The sequence below is a fragment of the Sus scrofa genome, chromosome 18, assembly GCF_000003025.6.
Source record: "Sus scrofa isolate TJ Tabasco breed Duroc chromosome 18, Sscrofa11.1, whole genome shotgun sequence".
Classification (NCBI taxonomy): Eukaryota; Metazoa; Chordata; class Mammalia; order Artiodactyla; family Suidae; genus Sus; species Sus scrofa.
Genome location: NC_010460.4, coordinates 7598499 through 7622190, shown reverse-complemented (window position 1 = coordinate 7622190; position 23692 = coordinate 7598499). Strand labels below are relative to the sequence as shown.

The 23692-nt window shown below is 46.3% G+C and overlaps 1 pseudogene and 2 gene segments (V, D, J or C); all 3 read left to right on the top strand.

The window, feature by feature from the left end:
• On the top strand, positions 4380-6706 carry LOC110257564. The segment is given in 3 exon segments: positions 4380-4644; positions 4758-5235; positions 6334-6706. Coding segments are annotated over 2 exon segments (495 nt in total).
• On the top strand, positions 9483-11036 carry LOC100623542 (annotated as a pseudogene).
• On the top strand, positions 16347-18064 carry LOC110257616. The segment is given in 3 exon segments: positions 16347-16818; positions 16908-17297; positions 18006-18064. Coding segments are annotated over 3 exon segments (498 nt in total).

Sequence of the window (23692 nt, the reverse complement as noted above, 5' to 3'; positions counted from 1 at the left end):
GCAGCCAGGCACCCCTACTTTGGTGCAGCTGGGATCCCACTAATTGCACAGTCACAACCACTCAGCTCAGAAAGAACAAGGTGGTCCTTCTCATGAGCCCCTGCACTAACCTGAAGGAGGCACAAAGCCCTTCCCAGTCAACACCAGCCATCTATTCAAGGAAACATTGAGACTGAAGTGAAAAAAAGGAAAAAGAAAATAATGAGTGTGGAGGACTGAACCTTTAATTGTTCTGGGATACAGATAGTGCAGACCTATGGTTTTAACTACAGCAGTTCCTCAAAAATTAAATAGTAATACCGTATGATCCAGCAAGTCTCTTGATATATACCAAAAGAAGTAAAAGGATTCAAACAAACATAGACACCAATTTCAAGAGCATGATTTACAACGGCAAAGGTGAAAACAACCTGTCCAATAAACAGATAAAGAAAATTGATATGAACAAAAATGTACAAACAATGGCATCTGATACATGCTACACAGGTGAACCTTGATTACGTGAGTTAATAACAGGGGCAAAGGAAATGGTGATTTCATCATTTATTGAGTATCTAGATAATTACTAGAATTCAGAAGACAGAACCAAACAGGTTTTCAAGGTCTGGGTGAGGGAGGGAATGAGGAATTATTTAACAGATATAGAGTTTCATGTGGGAAGACGAAAATGTTCTGAGATGGATAGTGGTGACGGTGCGACAGTGTGGTGCATTAATCTGAGACTTAAAAGGTAGTTTATGATATATATATTTATCGCAACAATAAAATGAAAAAACAGCTTAAATTAAATTAGAAACAAAATCTTTGAGCAAAGATGAGTTCCACTCAAAGAACAGGTTAACCATAAATCTGAATGCAGAAAATTAAATATAATGTCTTAATAGCTTGCATCCTATTTCTTAGGAAGGAAAATATTGTGATGTGAATATTTAAATATAAGAGCTAGATATGGAAGGTAAACTCCCAAGGTATTGTTCTATATAATACAGGTAGAATAGGAGTTCCCACCATGGCTCAGTGGTTAATGAATTCGACTAGGAACCATGAGGTTGTGGGTTTCATCCCTGGCCTCGCTCAGTGGGTTAAGGATCCAGCATTGCTGTGAGCTGTGGTGTAGGTCGAAGATGCAGCTCAGATTCCGTGTTGCTGTGGCTCTGATGGAGACTGGCGACTATAGCTCTGATTAGACCCCTAGCCTGGGAACCTCCACATGCCAAGGGTGCAGCTCTAGAAAAGACAAAAAAACAAAAAAAAACAACAACACAACAACAACAACAACAAAACAGGTAAAATAATTTGAGATTCTGGAAGCCTTGGAAGGGGTTAATAGGTAAGATGAGAGGAAAATGGTGAACATCTGTTTTGATTTTCCCTTACAACGCTCCTCAAATACGCAATAGACTCTACTGAACCCACCAGACCTTGATGTGTATAATTTTTGAGGAAATCAAGGAAGCTCTTAGCTTTTGGCCAAGTAACGTAACAAGGTTGGAGAAGACCAGGAGAATACAAATGACATGGACATGGTCAGAAATCTCTGGAAGGGTTTTTGCCTTTCCATAGCTTTTGGAATGTATAGGCTCTAGGAAATTTCACCTCATTTTCAAAAAAAGAGAGCTTCACAAACCTGATCTGGATTGCAAATGTATGAGCTGAAATCTTGTTTTTGCAAAAACAGGAAAAAAAAAATCCCTCTTGATAGAAGGTCATTGTTTTAGGAGAAGAATGATGTATATTACTTCCTACTGAAATTGAAACTCTTACTATTTGCATAAAATATTGGCTTCTCTTAGAGGATCAGATAACGTGAACATTCTTCCCCACAATAAAAGACTTGGTGATTCCTTGCTGGCCTAGCAGTTAAAGGGTCTGCATTGTCATTGCTGTGGCTAGTGTTCAATCCCTGGCCCAGGAACTTCTGCATGCTGTGGGCTTGGCTAAATTTTTTTTTTTTTTTTTTTTTTTTTGCCTTTTAGGGCCACACCCGTGGCATATGGAAGTTGTCAGGCTAGGGGTTGAATTGGAAGCCAGGGATCAAACCTGCATCTTCATACAAACCAGTTGAGTTCGTTAAACACTGAGCCAAGAGGAGAACTCCTGGGTTTGTTTGTTTTTAAATTCAGCATTGATTGGCAATCTAGCAATTTTATCCAATTGCAGCCCCCAAATGCCAGTAATTCCTTAAAGCAGAGAAATATACTTTCCTTACTTTGCTTTATAGTGATTGTTTATATTTTTGTGATTTTGGGTAAAAACATCTCCTCACCTACCATCAGAAATTCCAAGCAGGAAATTCATTAGGAGTACCTGCCCTAGCGCAGCAGAAACAAATCTCTAAGTAGGTCCATGTGGACGCAGTTGAATCCCTCACTTTGCTCAGTGGGTTAAAGTCCGATGTTGCTGCGAGCTGTGGTGTAGGTTGCAGACGTGGCTCAGAGTTGGCATGGCTGTGGCTCTGGCGTAGGATGGAGCTACAGCTCCGAATGGACCCCTAGCCTGGGAACATCTGTATGCCATGGGTGGGGCCCTAAGACGCAAAATACATAAATAAATAAAATAAAATAATAAAAAAAACCAAAACTTGATAAAAGTATTCAGTTATAGAACATTTCCATCTGAGCTTGAGACAACTGTAGCTGGCTTATATCTGTGGAGAGTCACTCAGAGTGGACTTTCCTTCCACTCTGTGGTGTCTCATAAGAGGTGCTGGTCATGCTTAGCTCATTGGCATGTTAACTAGTTATCGATGACATTGGTGCCTGGACCATCCCTGTCACATGCTGCTGAGTGGGAGATCTCTTCTCCGTGGTATTTGATGGACTCGTTTCCTTCGGACCTTAAAGTCAAGAAACAGCTAACATTAGAACATCTATAGTCACTCTATATAAAGCACTACGTAGTGTTTAATAACAGAAAAGTCGAATGTAAATGTCTCAAGAAACTTGGCTTGGAAGTAAACTAAGTCAGAAGGGCACAACGGAGAATCTAGTCCTCAGATGTGAAATTCTCAAATCCTTTTATTTATGTTGTTACCCTACATTAATTCAGACGGGCCTTTCCTTCTGGCATACTCAGTGCAGAGGGCTAGACTATCTTATTTCCAACTTGAGCCTCAAAGACAAACCTAGAGAAATATAATCACTTATCTACACACATGTTTACTCATATATGGAGAAATGTACATTATATTATTCTCGATGAACAGAGGAAAAAGAGGATTTCTAAAAGAGACGGAAAAAAGGAATTTTCTAGCAATGTGGAAAGAGAGTCTTATTTTTATTCTTGGGCAAGCTGATTAGTGGGAACCTTTCAAAGGGCCCATCTGAGTGGTCTGCCTCCAGCAAGCTGTCTGGAATCATCAAGAAAAAACAGCTTCAGTTAATTACTGAATTCAAAAGTCCTTTCATCTGCAGGAGGAAAAACACGCTGTCTCTGTGTGTTTTCCATCACTGTCCTTTTTTTTTTTTTTTTAAGCAATTCCACCTAACCTAGGCCAGGTCTCCTTCACTGAAATTTTCTCAAAATCAAAACATTTCCTCCAGGATCACTTTTTTTCCTCTTAAAACACAAAATCCAAATTAGAACCGAGGAGTGTGTGTGTGTGTGTGTGTGTCCCTCTAAAAGAAAAGCAGCAAAACAAAAAACAACACAAACATCCAAAAACACAGTGCCATAGGCATAGAGTGAATAGTTTCTAATTTAAACCCGTCTCGGAGTTCCCGTCGTGGTGCAGTGGTTAACGAATCCGACTAGGAACCATGAGGTTGCGGGTTCGGTCCCTGCCTTGCTCAGTGGGTTAAGGATCTGGCGTTGCCGTGAGCTGTGGTGTGGGTCGCAGACGCGGCTCGGATCCTGCGTTGCTGTGGCTCTGGTGTAGGCCGGTGGCTACAGCTCCGATTAGACCCCTAGCCTGGGAATTTCCATATGCCGCAGGAGCGGCCCAAGAAATAGCAAAAAAAGACAAAAAAAGACAAAAAAAAAAAAAAAAAAAAAAACCGTCTCAAGACTCCTAACACTAGTGCAAAGACAAACGTCTTGGTTACCCAACACAGACCACACGGAGGCGCTGTGGAACTGCTGAACGCCAAAAGCTTCTGAGGCCCAACAAGCAGTTGGTTGCCTGGGGCCAGGAGGGTTAATAAAGCGTTGTTGTTTTGTTTTATCCTCTAGAAGGCTTAATAGCATAGACACTAATTTGCAGGTGTGCTGTCCCAGCTGGGGGCCATGAGCTTCAACCCCGCAGTGATTAGGGAGTCTGCGAGGTTGCAAGGGGAAGTGAGGGTGTGGGGATGGGAGGGGACAAGTAGAGAAACACCTCCTTCAAAGGAGAAGCAAAGGAGCTGATGGATGGGCATGGGGCCTAAACCCAGCCTAATCTAGAGCACCCCAGTCCAGCCCCACAAAGCAGTCGCCCTGGATCAACTGACCTGCAAAGAGAGACGAGGCTCCTGGGAACCGGCAGAGGCAATGTTGGCATCAGAGCAGTGACGTCACTGCCTAACCTCCAACCAGAGAACGGACGCCCAGAACGTCAGCTCTCAGAGAACCAGAGCGCTGAGCAAGGAGACGCATGCCCAGTTCTGCCCCTCCCTGCCATGCGCTCCATCCTCTTCTGCTATGTGGCCCTTTGTCTCCTGGGAGCAGGTAAGTCCTTGGTACTGGCAAGGCATCTCTAAGTCCGATAGTGCCCAAATCCAAAGCACGTTTGGGCTCTTTTCCTGCCTTCTTTTTCCAGCCCCTGTCTCCTGCCCTCACAGGCCGAGCGGATTCTGGAGTCACCCAAACACCGAGACATCTGATTCAAGCAAGAGGACAGCAAGTGACACTGAGATGTTCCCCTGTCTCTGGGCACCTCAGTGTGTATTGGTACCAACAGGCCCTGAATCAGGGCCCCCAGTTCCTCTTTGAGTTTTATGACCAAAAGCAAAGCGCCAAAGGAAACTTCTCGGATCGATTCTCAGCCCAACACTTCAGTAACTCTCTCAATGAGCTGACCGTGAAGTTCTTGGAGCTGAGGGACTCCGCCCTGTACCTCTGTGCCAGCAGCCTGGCACAGCCCTGCTGGGTCACCAGCCTTCTGTGCACAAACCTCCCTGCCCCAGTGAGGAGCAACTTCAGAGCTGACAGATCCGTGAGAGCCCAGAAACTTCAGTGGGAAAGACCGCCGGGCCCTAGGGCTCCAATGCCATTCAGGCAGGGATAACAGAGGACAAGGACATCTGTTCAGGGGAACAGGTTCGATCCTGAATGACCTTCATTCCTGGCAGTGCTAGAGGGGGAGGAGGAGTTTGTCATTTAGTAGGTGGTGGCCTCTTGTGGGGGGAGGGTTCATTTGGGGATCAAGTTACTTGATAAAGGTAATTCTAAAAGATAATCACGGGGGTTGCTTTATATAATTTAGGGAGAAGGCATTGAGATTTGGGTTAAGTCTAGGACAAAAAAATATGATTACAGGAGGTTGAGAACAGAGCTAGAGCTATAAGATTGGTAAAGAAACCAAAGGCCTGGAGTCCCTGTCGTGGCGCAGTGGTTAACGAATCCAACTAGGAACCATGAGGTTGCGGATTCGATCTCTGGCCTTGCTCATTGGGTTAAGGATCAGGTGTTGCCATGAGCTGTGGTGTTGGTTGCAGATGTGGCTTGGATCCAGTGTTGCTGTGGCTCTGTGGTAGGCTGGCGGCTATAGCTCCAATTGGACCCTTAGCCTGGGAACCTCCATGTGCCGTGGATGCAGCCCTAGAAAATACAAAAACAAACAAACAAAAAAAACAAAAAAAACCCCTGTTATTATTTTTTTAATTTTGCTTTTTAAGGCTGTACTTGTGGCATATGGAAGTTTCCAGGCTAGGGGTCAAATTGGAGTTGCAGCTGCCGACCTACACCACAGCTCACAGCTAACATTGTGAGAGAGGCCTTAACCCACTGAGAGAGGCCAGGGATCAAACCCACATCCTCAGGGATACTATTCTGATTCTTAACCCACTGAGCTACAATGAGAACTCTAAAAACTTGGGTGGCTTTTTCTGTTTGTTTGGTTTTTGGTTTTTAGGGCCACACCTGCAGCATATGCAGGTTCCCAGGCTAGGGGTCAAATTGGAGCTACAGTTTCCGGCCTATGCTACAGGCATGTGGGATCCAAGCTGCGGCTGCGACCTACAGCACAGTTTATGGCAATGCCAGATCCCTGAGCCACTAAGTGAGGCCAGGAATCGAACCCACATCTTCATAGATACTAGTCGGATTCGATTCCATTGCACCAAGACTGGAACTCCCCAAAACCTGTTATTTTTAACATGATCTCTTTCCTCCTCCCTCCCGGGGTTCAATCACCAGGAAGTATTAAGTGAGGCCTTATAACAACTGGCATCACCTGGAGGCCAGTCCCAGGTACGATCACTGCACAAATGCTGTGATGATGGTGTGAGAAGCCTGGAGTTGATTTCTGACTTTGCTTCCTGACGTCTTACCTCGGTCCTGCCCCACAGGCACAGGCAAGTACCTCCCACACACAGGGGAGGGCAGGCCTCCCCTGATTACAAACAGGCAATTCTGTTTCCTTCTCGCTTGGTAACACCTCACCCTCCAGATTCCGGTACCTTCAGGGCATCACCTCTTGGCCACCTTAGGATGCATCTTACTCTTTGAGCAAACATCTCGCGAAATTTCTTAAAACACGGATGCCTTTTAAATTCTCTGCGTCTGGAGTTCCCGTCATGGCACAGCGGAAACGAATCCGACTAGGAACCATGAGGTTGTGGGTTTGATCCCTGGCCTTGCTCAGTGGGTTAAGGATCTGGCATTGATGCGAGCTGTGGTGTAGGTTGTAGACGCAGCTTGGATCTGGCGTGGCTGTGGCTGTGGCACAGGCCAGTGGCTATAGCTTGGATTGGACCCCAAGCCTGGGAACCTCCATATGCCACAGGTGCGGCCCTAGAAAAGACAAAAAAAAAAAAAAAAAAAAAAAGAAAGAAAAAAAGAAAGAAAACAAATCCTCTACATCTGCTCTTGCCATTCCCATGGCCCAGAGGACCCTCCCTCTTTCCCAAATATGACTTATCTTTCAAGGACTGGCTCAGACTTACCTTCCTCTCTGCTTCTTATCAGACATTCCATGGCTATGCTCCTGATTCGTGTGCTCAGGTGGCCATAACAAACACCACAGATTGCCCTGGCTTAAACAACAGACATTCATTTTCTCACGGTTCTGGAGGCCTCAAGTCCAAGATCAAGGTGCCAGGGTTTGTTTCTGGTGAGAACCCTCTTTTTGGTTTGTAGACAGCTGCCTTCTCCCTGTGTCCTCACACAAACTCTTTGTGCTTCACCAAGAAAGAGCTCCCTGGCATCTCCTCTTATAAGGACACATATTTAGAGTGCCATCCTTCTCATGTAATTTACCCTAAACTACCTCCCTAAAGGCCCTCAGTCCAGATACCGTCACACTGCGGATTGTAGGTGGGGATGGTGGAGAATTTCTTTTTTTTAATTTTATTTTTTAATTTATTCATTTCATTTCTTTTTCTTTTTTTCTTTTCTTTTCTTTTTTTTTTTTGTATTTTTTGCAGCTGCACCTGTGGCATATGGAAGTTCCCAGGCTAGGAGTCCAATCGGAGCTGCAGCCGCCAGCTACACTACAGCCAAAGCAACTCAGGATCCAAACTGCATCTGTGAACCACACCACAGCTCATGGCAATGCTGGATCCTTAACCCACTGAGCGAGGCCAGGGATGGAACCTGCAACCTCATGGCTCCTAGTTGGATTCGTTTCTGCTGCACCATGTTTTCTTAATCCATTTATCTGTCCTGGACATTCAGGTTGTTTCCATATCTTGGCTATTGTGAATAGTGCTACAGTGAACATAAGGGTGCATTTATCTTTTTGAATGAATGTGTTGTCTGAATATAAACCCAGGAGTGGGATTTCTGTATCATATGATAGTTGTAGATTTAGTTTTTTGAGGTACCTCCATACTGTTCTCCATAGTGGTTGTACCAATTTACATTCCCACCAACAGTGAAGGAGGGTTGCCTTTTTTCCACACTCTCCCTAACATTTGTGATTGGTTGACTTGTTAATGTTCCACAAAGTGGGCATAGAGGGAACTTAACCCAGCATAATAGAAGCCATATATGACAAACCCACAGCCAACATCATTCTCAATGGTGAAAAACTGATGCCATGGGTGCAGCCCTAAAAAGACAAAAGAAAAAAAAAAAAGAAATAAAAGGAATCCAAATTGGAAAAGGAATACAACAATTACTATTTGCAAGATGACATGATACCATAATTGGAAAGACCCTAAAGATGCTACCAGAAAATGGTTAGAGTTCATCAGTGAATTTGGCAAATTTCCAGGATGCACAGTTAATACACAGAAATGAATTGCATTTCTATATGCTAACAATGAAAGTTCAGAGAGAGAAATCAGAGAAACCATCCCATTTACCATTAGGTCAAAGAGAATAAAATACCTAGGAATAAACCTACCTAAAGAGACAAAAGACCTATGCTGTAAAAACTGTAAGACACTGATGAAACAAATCACAGTTGACACAGATGGAAAGATAAACCATGCTCTTGGATTGTAAGAATCAATATTATCAAAATGACTATACTACCCAAGGCAATCTACAGATTGTGTAATCCCTCTCAAACTACTAAGGATATTCTTCACAGAACAAGAAGAGTATTTCTATTTTTTTTTTTTTTGTCTTTTTGTTTTTTGTTGTTGTTGCTATTTCTTGGCCGCTCCCGCGGCATATGGAGGTTCCCAGGCTAGGGGTCGAATTGGAGCTGTAGCCACCGGCCTACGCCAGAGCCACAGCAACGCAGGATCCGAGCTGCGTCTGCAACCTACACCACAGCTCACAGCAACGCCGGATCGTTAACCCACTGAGCAAGGGCAGGGACCGAACCTGCAACCTCATGGTTCCTAGTCGGATTCGTTAACCACTGCGCCACGACGGGAACTCCGAGTATTTCTATTTTTGATTTAGACCGAAGCTGCAAATCCATGAGACTGTGCATTGTTGGCCAATGGGAGGCACTGTGGGCCCACAATACTCCAAGTGCCCTGGGAGTGGCTGAGAGAGTGACCCAGCAGAGGCAGCTCAAGGGAAACTTGGCTACACATCTGCATCAGGGGGAGGGTTTGAGTTCCATGAGTGGGTTCTGGGACATGTGGAGCTAGCCGGGACTCCTCACTGCCCAGGGAAGTGGAGATGTGCCTTGAGCCTCACTGTGCACTAGTGAGGTATTCTCCCTGAGCCTGCACCACGGGAAGTGGTGGGTGAAGGGGTTGGGGTGGGTGGGCTGGGTGATTAGTATCAGACAGGGGCAGGCAGAGGAGAGCAGAGTATGCTGTGGGCATATGGGGCCATGAGGATGGCACTCACCTCACACCCACCCTTGCTGGGTGGCCATTGCCAGGCAGGGGTGCAGCAGGCTGGGTGGGGAGGGGCGGGGACAGCCTGCAGGGGAAGTGATGGCATAGCAGCAACATCATAGACAAATGTTCCTATCAGGGGAAGAGGAAATTGAGAACTTTAGGCCACCCACCCAGGGGAGACCTGCCCCAGGCTAGGAGTTGTCTGGTTCCTGAGGCTGCCATGGGCTCCAGGCTCCTTTGCTGTGTGGCTCTCTGTCTTCTGCGAGCAGGTGAGTGCTGGGCGCCATGTGAAAGCACCAGATATGCCTTCGCCATCCCTGAAATCTACCCTCAGCTTCTTTCTGTCTTCTCCCCAACAGGCCTGGTGGACTCTGGAGTCATACAGACCCCAAATACCTGATCAAGTCAAGAAAACAGCAGATGACACTGAGATGTTCCCCTGTGTCTGGACACCTCTCTGTGTTCTGGTACCAACAGGCCCTGGGCCAGGGCCCCCAGTTCCTCCTTCAGTATTACAATATGGAAGAGCGAGAAAAAGGAAACATCTCAGATCGATTCTCAGGTCAACAGTTCAGGGACAACGACTCTGAGCTGAAATTGCTCTCCCTGGAGCTGAAGGACTCAGCTCTGTACCTCTGTGCCAGCAGCGAAGACACAGCCCTGCACAATCAGCAGCCTCCAGTATAAAAACAGTCGTGCCTCAGCTCAGGAAGTGGCTGCCAGGGTGTCAGCTGCCAGGCAGCCAGGCTTAGGCCTTGGTAATGCGGACAGCCTTTCCCAGACATTCTTTCTTTATGATAGGTTTTATTATTTATCTGTTTTCTTTATGATAGGTTTTAATGCTTGCAAAGATGGCACAAGATAAGTATTATTGTACCTGTTTATATATTTGAGGGGAAGTGACTTGCCCAGATCTCATATTTTACAACTGTCAGAGCAAGGAATGAGACTCAGGTCTGTTCTTTAGCACCTATGGTCCCTGCTCCCATAGAACTCCCTGCCCATCGCTCCCATAGATTGACCATATATGTGATTTAAAGAATTGGCTCACAGAGCTGTTAAACTAAGTCCAAAATCTGCAAGCTGGACTGGTACAGAGACCCAGGGAGAGCCAGTGTTTTGTTTGAAGGCAGAAGAGCTAATGGTTCAACTTAAAAGCCATCTCTCTTACCTGGAGGAGGATCAGCCCTTTTGTTTTATTGTGTCTTCAACTGACTAGATGAGGCCCACCCACATTGCAGAAGGCAATCTGCTTTACTAATTAAAATGATAATCCAACCTAATGTTAAAGTCTACCTGTATACACATTAATCTCTTCCAAAAACACCCACACAGAAGTACCCAGAAGAATGTTTAACAAGATACTTGTGGCCCAGTCAAGTAGACACCTTAAATTAGCATCCACACCATCTTCCAGAGTTGTATGAAGATTTAGGAAGCATGCAGCTCCTGGAACATAATAGGAATCTGGATATCTTGACTGCCTTTGCTAATCTCGACAGCCTCATCCACCATTTTCCAGGGGCAAAGGTAGGTATGGACACATTTTGCCTGTAGTTGAGGACTGCAGAAGTCATAGAAATGAAAATATTTATGCCTGATGATTAATTACATGAAATTAACAAAAGTATATCACATACATCCCTCCACAAGCTTTTTTGGTTTTAGTTTTGGTTTTTTTTTTTTTTTTTTTTTTTTTTTTGCTTTTTAGGGCCGTACCTGTTGCATATGGAGGTTCCCAGGCTAGGGGTGGAATTAGAGCTACAGCTCCTGGCCTGTGCCACAACCACAACAATGCAGGATCTGAGCCATGTCTGCGACCTACACCACAGCTCACAGCAACACCGGATCCTTAACCCACTGAGTGAAGCCAGGGATAGAACCTGAGACCTCAGGGTTCCTAATTGGATTCATTTCCGCTGTGCCACAATAGGAACTCCTCCACAGGCATTTTTAAATCAACTTTATTGATGTATGAGTTATAGTTGACCCTTGAACAATGTGGAGTTTAGGGATGCTGAGCCACACCCCAACCCAGCAGTCAAAAATTCATGTTTATGTGTTGAATTATAATGCTGTAATCTGAAACTAGTTTTTTAATGATGACTTTTATATGTCAAATATTTGTAGCATTTTAGCTCTCCATTTCTATATGATTATAAAATGGACATTTGTATGAATGTTCACTTAGTGTTTTCTCTTATTAGGTGTCCATATTGAGGTACAGGTCATTTTTCTGTTACTAAAATATATAATCTTGTCACAATATATTGATTGATAATAATAATACACCATGTCTTTATTATTTTTTTTTTCAATGGGGCCACACATGGGGCATATGAAAGTTCCTGGGCTAGGGGTCGACTCAGAGCTGCAGCTGCCAGCCTACACCACAGTCAGAGCAGCACAAGATCCGAGCCACATCTGCCTGCAGCTTACACCACAGCTCATGGCAAGGCCAGATCCTTAACCCACCAAGCAAGGGCAGGTATCAAATCTGCATCTTCATGGATACTAATTGGGTTTATTTCCACTGAACCACAATGGGAATTTTCCATGCCTTTATTCATTTAAAAAAAAAAATCATGTTTAACTTCACAGTCAACCCTCTGAACTTGTGGTTCCAGATCAGCAGATTCAACCAACCTTGGATCACATGGTACTATAGTATGTATTTACTTTAAAAATCTGCATGTGGAGTTCCCACTGCGGATCAGTGAAAATTAATCAGACTCCTATCCACGAGGATGCAGGTTTGGTACCTGTCCTCGCTCAGTGGGTTAAAGACCAAGTGTTGCTGTGAGCTGTGGTGTCGGTGGCAGACATGCCTTGGGTCTGGCGTGGCTCTGCCTGTGGCTGTTGTGTAGGTTGGCAGCTATGGCTCTGATGCGATCCCTAGCCTGGGAGCCTCCATGTGCCGTGGATGTGGTCCTAAAAAGCAAAAAAGAAAGAAAGACCCTGCATGTAAATGGACACGCAGTTCAAGCTGTGTTCAAGGAATTCCCATTGTGGCTCAGCATAAACAGTTCTGACTAGTACCCATGAGGACACAGGTTTGATCCTGGGCCTTGCTCAATGAGTTAAGGATCCGGCGTTACCATGAGCTGTGGTGTAGGTCGCAGACATGGCTTGGATCTGGCATTCATGTCATCGGCCAGCGGATACAGCTCTGATTCGACCCCTAACCTGGGAACCTCCATATATTTGGGATGCGGCCCTAAGTAATAGACAAAAGACAAAACAAAACAAACAAACCCCAGCATTTTTGATTTACCGTGGAGTCGGCCATCTCTGCAGAAGTCCCTCTCACATCTATATTTCTAGGTACCAGCATGTCATCCCTGGTGCTAGGCAACAATCTTCACCACAAAGCATGGTTCGTCACAGGCACTGAGGTGGTTCTGGTGCTTCTGCCCCTCCCCCGAACACAGGAAGCTCTGTGTCCAGGGAAGATGAAGGAGCCCTCGATGCTTCTGGCAGGTGCTCCATCCGTTAGTGCATTGGTTAGAAAGAGAGCAAACGTTGCTGAGCCTGGCCCTGAGGGTGGGGAACGGGATTCCAGAAGAATCATTGTAAGCGGAAGGATATTACCAGGATTGTAGTTAATGATGCAACGTAGAAACACAGGCTTGAAGAAGCACTTGTGATGCTTAAGTCATCCAGGGCAGCAGGAAGCCCTAAGGATTTTTCCTGAGATGCAAATTATAGAAATACACAAATCAATAAAATGAACATACATATTAATGAAGCCTTTTCTCTGGAATAAAATATACATAAAGTTACAAAATGTTTTTCCAAAATGGTTAAAACAACTTGTGAGACTTAGGTCCACTCAGACGAATGCCTTCTTCCTGTTCCAAGTTGTCCATGTATTTTGGGGGGATTGGGGTCTGAGCCTGCAGCATGCAGAAGTTCCTAGGCCAGGGATGGAACCCACACCACAGCAGTGACTGGACCTACTGCAGGAGCAATGCTGGATCCTTAACCCCCTGAGCCATGAGGGAACTACTGTACATTCATTTTTGATTGGAGAGGCTGAGGGAAGGGGCGTGGTCCCAGTGGCAGGTTGGCTCTGGGGCCCAGGAAGGGAGAGTGACATCTCAGAATGACTCCCCGCAGATCCTTCTCCCCCCTGGTCAGCACCCAGACCCAGGAGCCCCCTCCACCTGCCCTTCCCCCACCATGATCTCTGGTTTTCTCTGCTGGGTGGCCTTTTGTCTCCTGTAGGCAGGTGAGTCCTGGGCAGGGAACCTTGCAGGGTCCCAGCACTAAGCCTTGCCACTGTGGCAGCAGCGTCAGCCTCATCTTCTCCACAGGTCCAGTGAGTGCTGGTGTCACTCAGCCCCCCAGATTCCAGGTCCTGAGGACAGGCCAGAGCATGACACTGAACCGTGCCCAAGATCTGAAACATGACTCTATGTCCTGGTACCGACAAGACTCTGGACAGGAGCTGAGGCTGATCCATTACTCAGTTGGCAGTGGCATCACTGACAAAGGAGACGTCCCCGACGGCTACAGCGTCTCAAGATCAAACACAGAGAACTTCACTCTCATGCTGCCGTCAGCCAGCCCTGCCCAGACATCTGTGTAGTTCTGTGCCAGCAGTTATTCCACGGCGATGCGTGGCCACCTCCTCTCTGCACGAAAAGGCTGGGGGAGGCCCTGCCCCCCCGGCACTCAGCAGAGCCCTTGCAGGCTCCTGGCAGCCAGAGCCTTGCAGCTGCGGGGGCCACGTGCCTGCAGGGTGAGGTCTCGCCTGGTCTGGATCTGACTCCAGGGCCTCGAGGACATGTATCCACCATTGCTCGCTGTCTTTTCTCTGCAGCCGCCCTGCGAGCCAAGAAGATGCTTCCTCAGCTCTGACTTCAGGCCACCAGCCTGAGCCTGATGCCTCCAGGAGGGAAAGCTACTGGTCAGTTAGTTACATCTAGACCCCCTCGTCTTTCCCTGAGCATCTCATTGCTGTCTTTCCCGAAGGTTCTCCCCTAGCCCAGCCTCCTCTTGGTCCCTGGACTTGCCAGTCTTTCCGGATGAAGCAGGTTTTTCCTCTCCGCACTCCCCTGGCCTCCCCTGCCCAGCTCGCCCACCCTCTCTACTGCAGCCACGCTGCTGTCCCTCCCCTGTGTCACATCCCTTCCCATCTCAGACGCCAAAGACTGTGTCCTCTGCCCTGGCCGTGGACCCTTCCCCTTGCAGTGATTAGCTGCTACTCGTGTTTCCGTTCAAGGTCCCACTGGGTGGCCGGGCACTTCTGGGTACACCTGCTTCCCAGTGAATTGTGAACACGGTTGGGGTGTCTCACTTCTAGATTCTTCGGGCCCTGACTCTGAACTTTCCCCTCGGGACTGTGGATTCATTCTCCCTCTACGCAGAAGTGGGGCTCTGTCTCCTGTGTCTGTCTCCTTTGTGAGCGTCTGTGATGCTGGAGTTGCATGGGCACCAGGACACCTGGTCAGTGTTAACAGGCCGGTGGAGACGGAGGGATGCGATCTCATCTCCAGGTACCTCCCTGGATCCAGTTCAGCCAAGACACAGATCTACAGAATGTCCTCTTCCAGGACCCCACAGCCTTGCTCCCACCCGCTCATTCATCTCTGATCCAGCTTCCTCCTCCGCCTGAAAGAGAGGATGTTTGTAATGACCATGAACCAGTTAATAATAAGGCTTTAGAGCACCTAGATGCTCTGATAGCAGTGAAAGGGAGAACTAAATTAGAGCTAAATTAGAACGCAGCCTCTTAGGTCTCCAAAAAGACAGTTAAATTTATTATTGTATGTTACACACCAATGTCGTAAAGAGCATTTGTCTTCTTCTGTAAAGAGGCCACGAGGATGGAAGTTCCCATTGTGGCTGAGCAATAACAATCTCAACTAGTATCCATGAGGATTTGGTTTTGATCCCTGGCTTTGCTCAGTGAGTCAAGAATCCGGTGTTACTTTAAGCTGTGGTGTAGGTGGCAGACATGGCTTGGATCTCATGTTTCTATGGATGTGGCTGTGGTGCAGGATGGCAGCTGTAGCTCTGATTTGACTCCTAGCCCGGGACTCTCCACATGCTGCAGGTGCAACCCTAAAAAGCAAAAAACAAAACCCAAAAGCAACAACAACAACAACAAAAAAAAAAACCTACGAGAGGCCTATTCTGAATATCTTTGTCTTTTTAGGGCCACATCCACGGCATATGGAAGTTCCCAGGCTAGGAGTCAAATTGGAGCTGTAGCTGTCGGCTGACGCCACAGCCCCAGCAATGAGGGATCCAAGCCGCATCTGTGACTACACCATAGCTCATGGTAGTGCCAGATCTTTAACCCACTGAGCAAGGCCAGTGATTGAACCCATGTCCTCATGCTTATTAGTCGGAGCCACAACAAGAACTCCAGGAGCCTATTTTTTAATGCACAATAACTTAGAAGGATGTGAGGCTTTGCCAAGGGCTGTGGAGACATAGTGCTGCGTGGAGACTGAAAAACACTGATAGGATACCGTTCTTCAACCTGCGGAAGGAATAGGACCTTCACCCTTCCAGGTCAGGTATTTTTCCAGGGCATCATTTCATTCCTTGTGTCTCAGTGCAGTCATGAGGCTCCTAGGGCAGAACTGAATCAACCCCTCAATGCCCACCGTTGCCTAAGAAGTGGGTACTGGAGTTCCCGTCGTGGCGCAGTGGTTAACGAATCCGACTAGGAACCATGAGGTTGCGGGTTCGGTCCCTGCCCTTGCTCAGTGGGTTAACGATCCGGCGTTGCCGTGAGCTGTGGTGTAGGTTGCAGACGCGGCTCGGATCCCGCGTTGCTGTGGCTCTGGCGTAGGCCGGTGACTACAGCTCCGATTCAACCCCTAGCCTGGGAACCTCCATATGCCACGGGACTGGCCCAAGAAATAGCAACAACAACAACAATAAAAGACAAAAAGACAAAAAAAAAAAAAAAAAAAAAAGAAGTGGGTACTGTGGAGCATGTGCGGCCGTGGGACAATGGGGAGGGGTGCTGACTCAGAAACGAGGATGCACAGGAGACCCTGACTTTGCAGGGAAGACGGTGAGTTCACCGTCTGATATCTTGCACTGGAGGTGCTGTTGACCCTCTTAGTGCAAATGCCCAGCAGGCAGAGGGGAGATGGGTGGATGAGAAGATGAACCAGGGTGCTGAGGAAGACAGCACTGGAGCCCACACATCGTCTGTGTTTAAAAGGAAGCTTATAAATATTTAAATTAGTCATCCAGGTATGCTATAAATTACATGACCCTGAAGTCATGGGAATTGATAGAGGCTCAGTGAGGTCACCATGGGAACTGCCTTGTGGGGACAAGGGGCGCCCCTCCTCCTCTGCGCATGCTCATAAGGTCCTGAGCTGGTGAACCTCCCATTACTGCCCTGACTCTGCCATGGGCACCGGGCTTCTCTGCTGGGCGACCCTCTGGCTCCTGGAGGCAGGTGAGTCCTCAGCAAACGAAGCAGTTCCTGTGTGTGTGTGTGTGTGTGTGTGTAATGACTACCGTTATGCTCTTCCCTTCTGTTCCCAGCTTTTGTCTCCACAGGTCACGCAGGAGCTGGAGTGTCCCAGTCCCCCAGGCACAGGGTCACAGGGAGGAACCAGAGTATAGCTCTCAGGTGTGATCCAGTATCTGGTCACAATGGCCTTTACTGGTACCGACAGGCACTGGGGCAGGGCCTGGAGTTTCTGACTTATTTTCAGAGCAAAGAAGAACCAGACAAATTAGAGCTGCGTAATGACCGGTTCTCTGCTAAGAGGCCCGAGGGCTCCGTCTCCCACCTGACGATTCTGCGAGTGGAGCCGCAGGACTCGGCTGTGTATCTCTGTGCCAGCAGCTTAGTCACAGTGTGGCACAGCCACCTCCTTCCTGTTCACAAACCCCCTCCGTCTCTTTCCTTGCAGCTCCTAGGGGCTTTTGGTAGGTCGCAGACATGGCTAGGATAGCGAGTTGCTGAAACTGTGGCACAGGCCGGCAGCTGCAGCTCCGATTCGACTCCTAGCTTGGGAACCTCCATATGTCGTGGGTGTGGCCTAAAAAAGACCAAAAAAAAAACCCCAAAACAACAACAACAACAACAAATACCTTGATCAAATGGACACATCCCAACACCACCCAGCCATTACAGAAGGCATGATGAAACTTCAGTTATTGGCCACAAGATGGCACTGTGATGCCATTGAGATAAGGGGCTCTGGGGAGAGTCTGGGAGAGCAGCCTGGGAGGAAAAGGGTTAAGAAAAACTCAGGCTTGGATCCAAGGCTAGGCAGCTGTGGAAGTTTTCAGTTACTGCTAGGCCACCTACAGCTATGGAAGAAGTGGGAGGCCCTTTTAAACTTTAATGAGATCCACACTTGAAGGACTTGAGCAGGGCAACTTTAACATCCGGGGGCAGGTGCAGGAGAAACGGTCTCAGAGGAATATGGGAAATCAAGGGGGTGGAGTGTGTCCCTAACTCCATGCGTCTCAGCCATACCCGATCCGTCCTGCGAGCCCGCTAAGCACCTAGATTAGAAGAAGCTGAGCCAGGTCACAGGGCTCACTGGAGAATCTGCAGGGGTGGGGGCGGTGACATTCCAGGCAGACCCATCAGGCCTTTGAAGATCAGGCCCCTGCTCCCTCACACAGGCCTGTGGATCAGAGCATTTAGTGGGGACAGCCCTCTTCTGTCCCTGACCATGCGATGAGCCCCCACCTCCTTTGTGTGATTCTTTCTCTCTTGGGGGCAGGTAAGCCTGAGACTCAGCAGAAACCACTGCCATGGGTTTGCAAAGTCCCAGCTCCAAGACTTGACCTTACTTTGCAGATCCAGGTTACTCACTAAGCCTCGTGCATCTGCCTCTTCCACAGGTCCCATGGATGCTGTAGTCATCCAGATGCCAAGATACCTTATTATATGAGCAGGAAACAAGGTGGTCCTGGAATGTTCTCAGCACATGAACCATTTTGAAATGTTCTGGTATTGGCAGGACCTGGGACTGGGACCAAAGCTCATTCATTATTCAAATGGCGTTGGCAGCACTGGTGCAGGGGATGTCACGGGTGGGTGCAGTGTCACCCAAACAGAATGAGCGTTTCCCCCTGACCCTGGAGTGGTCCAGCATCAACCAGACCTCTTCGTACTTATGTGCCAGCAGTGTAGCCACAGTGCGGCACAGCCAGCTGCTCTCTGCACAAAAAGCTCAGCCACAGGCCTGGGGTGGACACTTCTTCCTGAGGCCACATCTCACCAGGGGAGAAAACTGCTGGGTACTGAAGCTCTTATTTATTTATTTTATTTTATTTCCCCAATACATTATTTTTTTTCTATTATACGCATGGTGACCCAGTTACACATACATGTATACATTCTTTTTCCTCCTATTACCATGCTCTATCCTAAGTGACTAGACATAGCTCCCAGTGCTACCCAGCAGGAGCTCATTGCTGATCCATTCCAAAGGCAATCGTCTGCATCTGTTAACCCCAAGCTCCCCATCCATCCCCTCCCTCCCCCTCCCCCCCCTCCCCCTTGACAACCACAAGTCTATTCTCCAAGTCCATGATTTTCTGGATCTCAGTCTCAGGGGCCTTGTGCATGTGCATCTTAAGGTGAACCTGTAGCTGAAAGTGTGGACTCTGTACCCTGGCACCAATTAAATCTCAGAGACAGACTTTTGAGGAAGAGAAAGAACAGCTTTATTGTCTGCCAGGCAAAGGAGGACACAGCAAGCGAGTGCCTCAAAACTGTGTCCTGACTTGAGAGGGAGATCAAGGGGTTTTATAGGTTTAGCTCAGAAGACAGGGCTATTGATTAAGGTGTCTGTATTAGTCTTCATCCATAAATCATTTCAGAGTCATCAAATCCGGCGTCAGTGGGTCCAGTGATGGTTTCTGGTTGTCTTTGGGGTTCTTGTTCCTTGACCTTCTCTCTGGAATGAAGATGGCTTACAGGGAAGGGGTTAAGCAGTATTCGTATTTCAATTATAAAAGAAAACACTAGGTGCAATAAATTCGAACTAGAAGGTAAATATCAGTAATAAGTCACTGGGCCAAGGCGGAAGATAACATGGTAGAGACTGTTAACTAGTGTTGAGCTGTGACGGTGTTTCCTAGTCATTAACTCTTGACTCAGCCTTTTGAGACTGAGGGGAGGCCTAGGGGCTAAAGGAAAGGCCTTTTACTTCAAAACAAAGATTTAGGGTCTGGTACATGATTTCAGACTGAGGTCCATGAGCCTGAGGTATGCGGGTGTGCACATCTGTGTTTCAGTAAATGCAAATAGCACTTAACCTTAGGTCACTGGATTCAGAATATTCTGGTAATTGAGTAGAGGAACAGTAGCATCCAACATAAAGTTTATATTTCACTTTCTTTTTCAGTGCAGAAGAATGAAGTTGAAAACAGGCAAGCATTATTATTATTATTATTATTATTTTGTCTTTTGTCTTTTTAAGGCCACACGGCAATCCTTAACGCACTCAGCAAGGCCAGGGATGGAACCCACATCCTCATGGATACTAGTTGGGTTCAGTAACTACTGAGCCACAATGGGAACTCCAGGCAACAGCTTTAAATTCCCTGTCTGAGTGCTCTGGGGGTTCTCCAAGCCTGAAACTTTTACATAAAGTTGTCTGTGGTTCATTAGATACCAAGCTAGGATTTGAGGGAGAAAAAAATTCTCAATAGCAAGTCATAAAACACACATGTAAATAAATCACTTAGGGGAATTTTTGTTTGTTTCTTTGTTTGCAACTGCTCCCTCAGCATACAGCAGGTCTCAGGCTAGGGGTCTAATCAGAGCTGTACCTCTGGCCTAAGCCACAGTCACAGCAACACCAGGTCCGAGCCACATCTGTGACCTACACCACTGCTCACCGCAACGCTGGATCCTTAACCCACTGAGCAAGACCAGGATCGAATCTGTGTCCTCATGGATGCTACTGAGATCCGTCTCTGCTGAGCCACGATGGGAAATCCAGGGGAAATTTTTTTTTTTTTTTTTTTTGCTTTTTAGGGCTGCACTCATGGCATATGGAGGTTCCCAGATGCGGGGTCCAATTGGAGCTACAGCTGCCAATCTACACCACAGCTCACGACAATGCTGGATCCTTAACCCACTGAGCGAGGCCAGGGATTGAATCTGCAACCTCATGGTTACTAGTCAGATTCGTTTCCGCTGCACCGGGATGGGAACTCCTAGGGGAAATATTCACAGATGCATCAAATAGCAGCATTAGGCCCCAAGGTGACCAACTGTAGAACTGGCAAAAAAAGACAACTTAAGTCTCTCCTGTGGGCACAGGGCAGTGTTTTGTGTCTTCTGAGGTCCCAGAGACCTTCTCATGTTTCAGTATGTTATGCATGTGACTGTTCCTGTCTTTTCTTATTTGCATGTGATTCATTTCTAAGTTGAACTATACAGAATACAAGCATAACATTGTATATGACTCCCATTTTTATGCAAGTTGTAAATCAAGGAAAAAAAACTAGTTTTTTATCATTCCTTTGGCTTGGATTAAGATCTATGAACTCTTCATTTTTTTTTCTGATAAAATATTACAAAGCATTAGGGGGCAACAATTTTATTCTCCCCCAGCCTGTATCCCTCCTTGACTCCTTGCAAGTAGAAATCCACACACGAGAGCAGGGTTTTTTCTTGTGGGATCCACTGACTCCAAAACTTGGGGTCCATGGCTGGGCTCCATGGGCAGAGCTGGGTGCTGCTCACCCCATAACCTGCTGTGCTTATGGACACCTGGTGGGGGCGGGGTGGGGGGGTGCGGGGTAGCACCCACTGACCCGGGACTCCTTCGCCAATGGGAGCAGGCTGCTTGCTGTGCAAAACCTCAATTCATCAACGGGCCAATCTGCTGAAAGTCTAAAAGAAAGACTATATGGTGAAACTGATGAATGACTAATTTTGCCAAATGATGGCATTTACAGCAGTTGAGGATGTTTGAAATGGTTTAAACAGCCCTTGAGGATTTTTTTTTTTTTTAAGTTTTTTTTGGCAACAGCTTTCCTTCAGCTGTCCCTGGGCTAACTTGTCAGTCTGACTTATTTTGATGCCATATTTCGAATGTTGTCTACTTCAGAATTTCTCATGTTCTCAATATTTTATGCATATGATTGTTTTCTCATTTGTGTGTGATTCCTTTTGAAGGTGACCACACAGAATATAAGCAATAAAATTGTGAATCCCATCTTTTGCGAATTTGTTTATTTATGTTTTAGTAATACTTTATTAAGATGTAATTAACAGGGGGAAAATGCTTAAATTAATAGATGTATTGCGTGGTAAACTTTGGCAAATGCATACGTTAGTGCAACCAGTATGAAAATCAACACGGAAAACATTTCCATCACCCAAGAAAATTTCCTCATGTTTCTTTCCAATCCCTTTATTTCTCAGAGCTCCCCACTTTTCTGATTTTTATCATCATAATTTTGTCTATTCTTGGAGTTCCTGTTGTGGCGCAGCAGAAATGAATCCGACTAGGAACCATGACGTTTCGGGTTCGATCCCTGGCCTCGCTCAGTGGGTTAAGGGTCCGGCATTGCCCTGAGCTGTGGTGTAGGTCACAGACACAGCTCAGACCCCAAATTGCTGTGGCTGTGTTGTAGGTTGGCGGCTACAGCTGCGATTTGACCCCTAGTCTGGGAACCTCCATATGCAGCACCTGTGGGCCTTAAAAGCAAATTAAAAAAAAAAAATTGTCTATTCTTGAACTTCATATAATTGGAAACATGCCATATAGTAAATACTCTTTTTTGATTGACTTTTTCTCAAAAACTATTGTTTTTGAAATTTTGAAATGTACTCATGTTGTGTTTATCAGTACTTTATTCTTTTTTTTTTTTTTTTTTCCCTGCCTTTTTTTAGGGCTGCACCCAAAGCATACAGAAGTTCCCAGGCTAGGGGTCAAATTGGAGCTACAGCTGTCGGCCTACACCACAGCCACAGCAACTTGGGATCCAAGCCTCGTCTGCGACCTACACCACAGCTCATGACAATGCAGGATCCTGAACCCACCGAGCGAGGCCAGGGATTGAACCTGAATCCTCATGGATACTAGTCGGGTTCTTACTGCTGAGCCGCAACAGGAACTCCTCAGTACTTTATTCTTTACATTACTGAGTAGAGTTTTGTTGTATATCACAGTTTGTTTATCTACGCTACAGATAGATGACTGGGTTGTTCTAGTATTAAACTTATGAATAAGCTTCTCTGAATGTTTTTGTATAAGTCTTGGTGGGTAAATGCATTTAATTCTCTTAGATATAAATGTAAGGGTGGGATTACTGATTCCTGGGGCAAAGGCATATTTATCTTTACTAGAAACAGCTGAACAGTTTTCCAAAGTGGCTGCACCAATTTACAACACCAAGGGGTGGGAATTGCCCTGGTCCTGCGTTCTCACTAACATTTAGTTTCCTGCTTCATTTCACCGTTAGCCGTTCTACTGGGTTTGTAGTGACGTCTCATTTAAACTTCACTGATGAGTAATCATATTTCTTCATACCCTCCTCTCTCCTTTATAAGGTGCCAGCTTTTATCTTTTTTTTTTTTTTTTTTTTGCCATTTCTTGGGCCGCTCCTGCGGCATATGGAGGTTCCCAGGCTAGGGAATCAGAGCTGTAGCCGCCAGCCTACACCAGAACCACAGCAACTCGGGATCTGAGCCGCATCTGCAACCTACACCACGGCTCACGGCAATGCCAGATCCAATTAACCCACTGAGCGAGGCCAGGGACCGAACCCGAAACTTCATGGTTCCTAGTCAGATTCATTAACCACTGAGCCATGACGGGAACTCCAAGGTGCCAGCTTTTAAATGTGTCCTTTTTTAAAAAATTGGCTTGTCTTATATTACTGATCTGTAGGGGTTATTTTTATATTCTAAATAGGAGTCTTTTGACAATATACTGAGTCTATCTTCTTTCAGAGTGGCTTGCCTTTCCACTTTTTTTTAAAATTTCTTTAAAAATGTTTTATTACAATGTGATTTACAATGTGCTGTGAATTTCTGCTGTACGGCACAGTAACCCAGTTACACATATATGTCATTCTTTTTCTCATATTATCTTCTATCATGTTCCATCACATGCAATCGGATATAGCTCTCTGTGCAATACAGCAGGACCTCATTGCTTCTCCCACTTTTTAAATGTTGTCTTTCAGTGAATTGAAGCTTTGAATGTTTAGAAAGTCTTAAGTTATCTTTTGTTTCTTTTACACATAGTGACCTTGGCATCCTATTGGCTTACCCAAAGTTTTGACTTTTCTTTCTATTTTTTTTGCCCCACTGTCCCACTTGAATAACACCGCCCCTT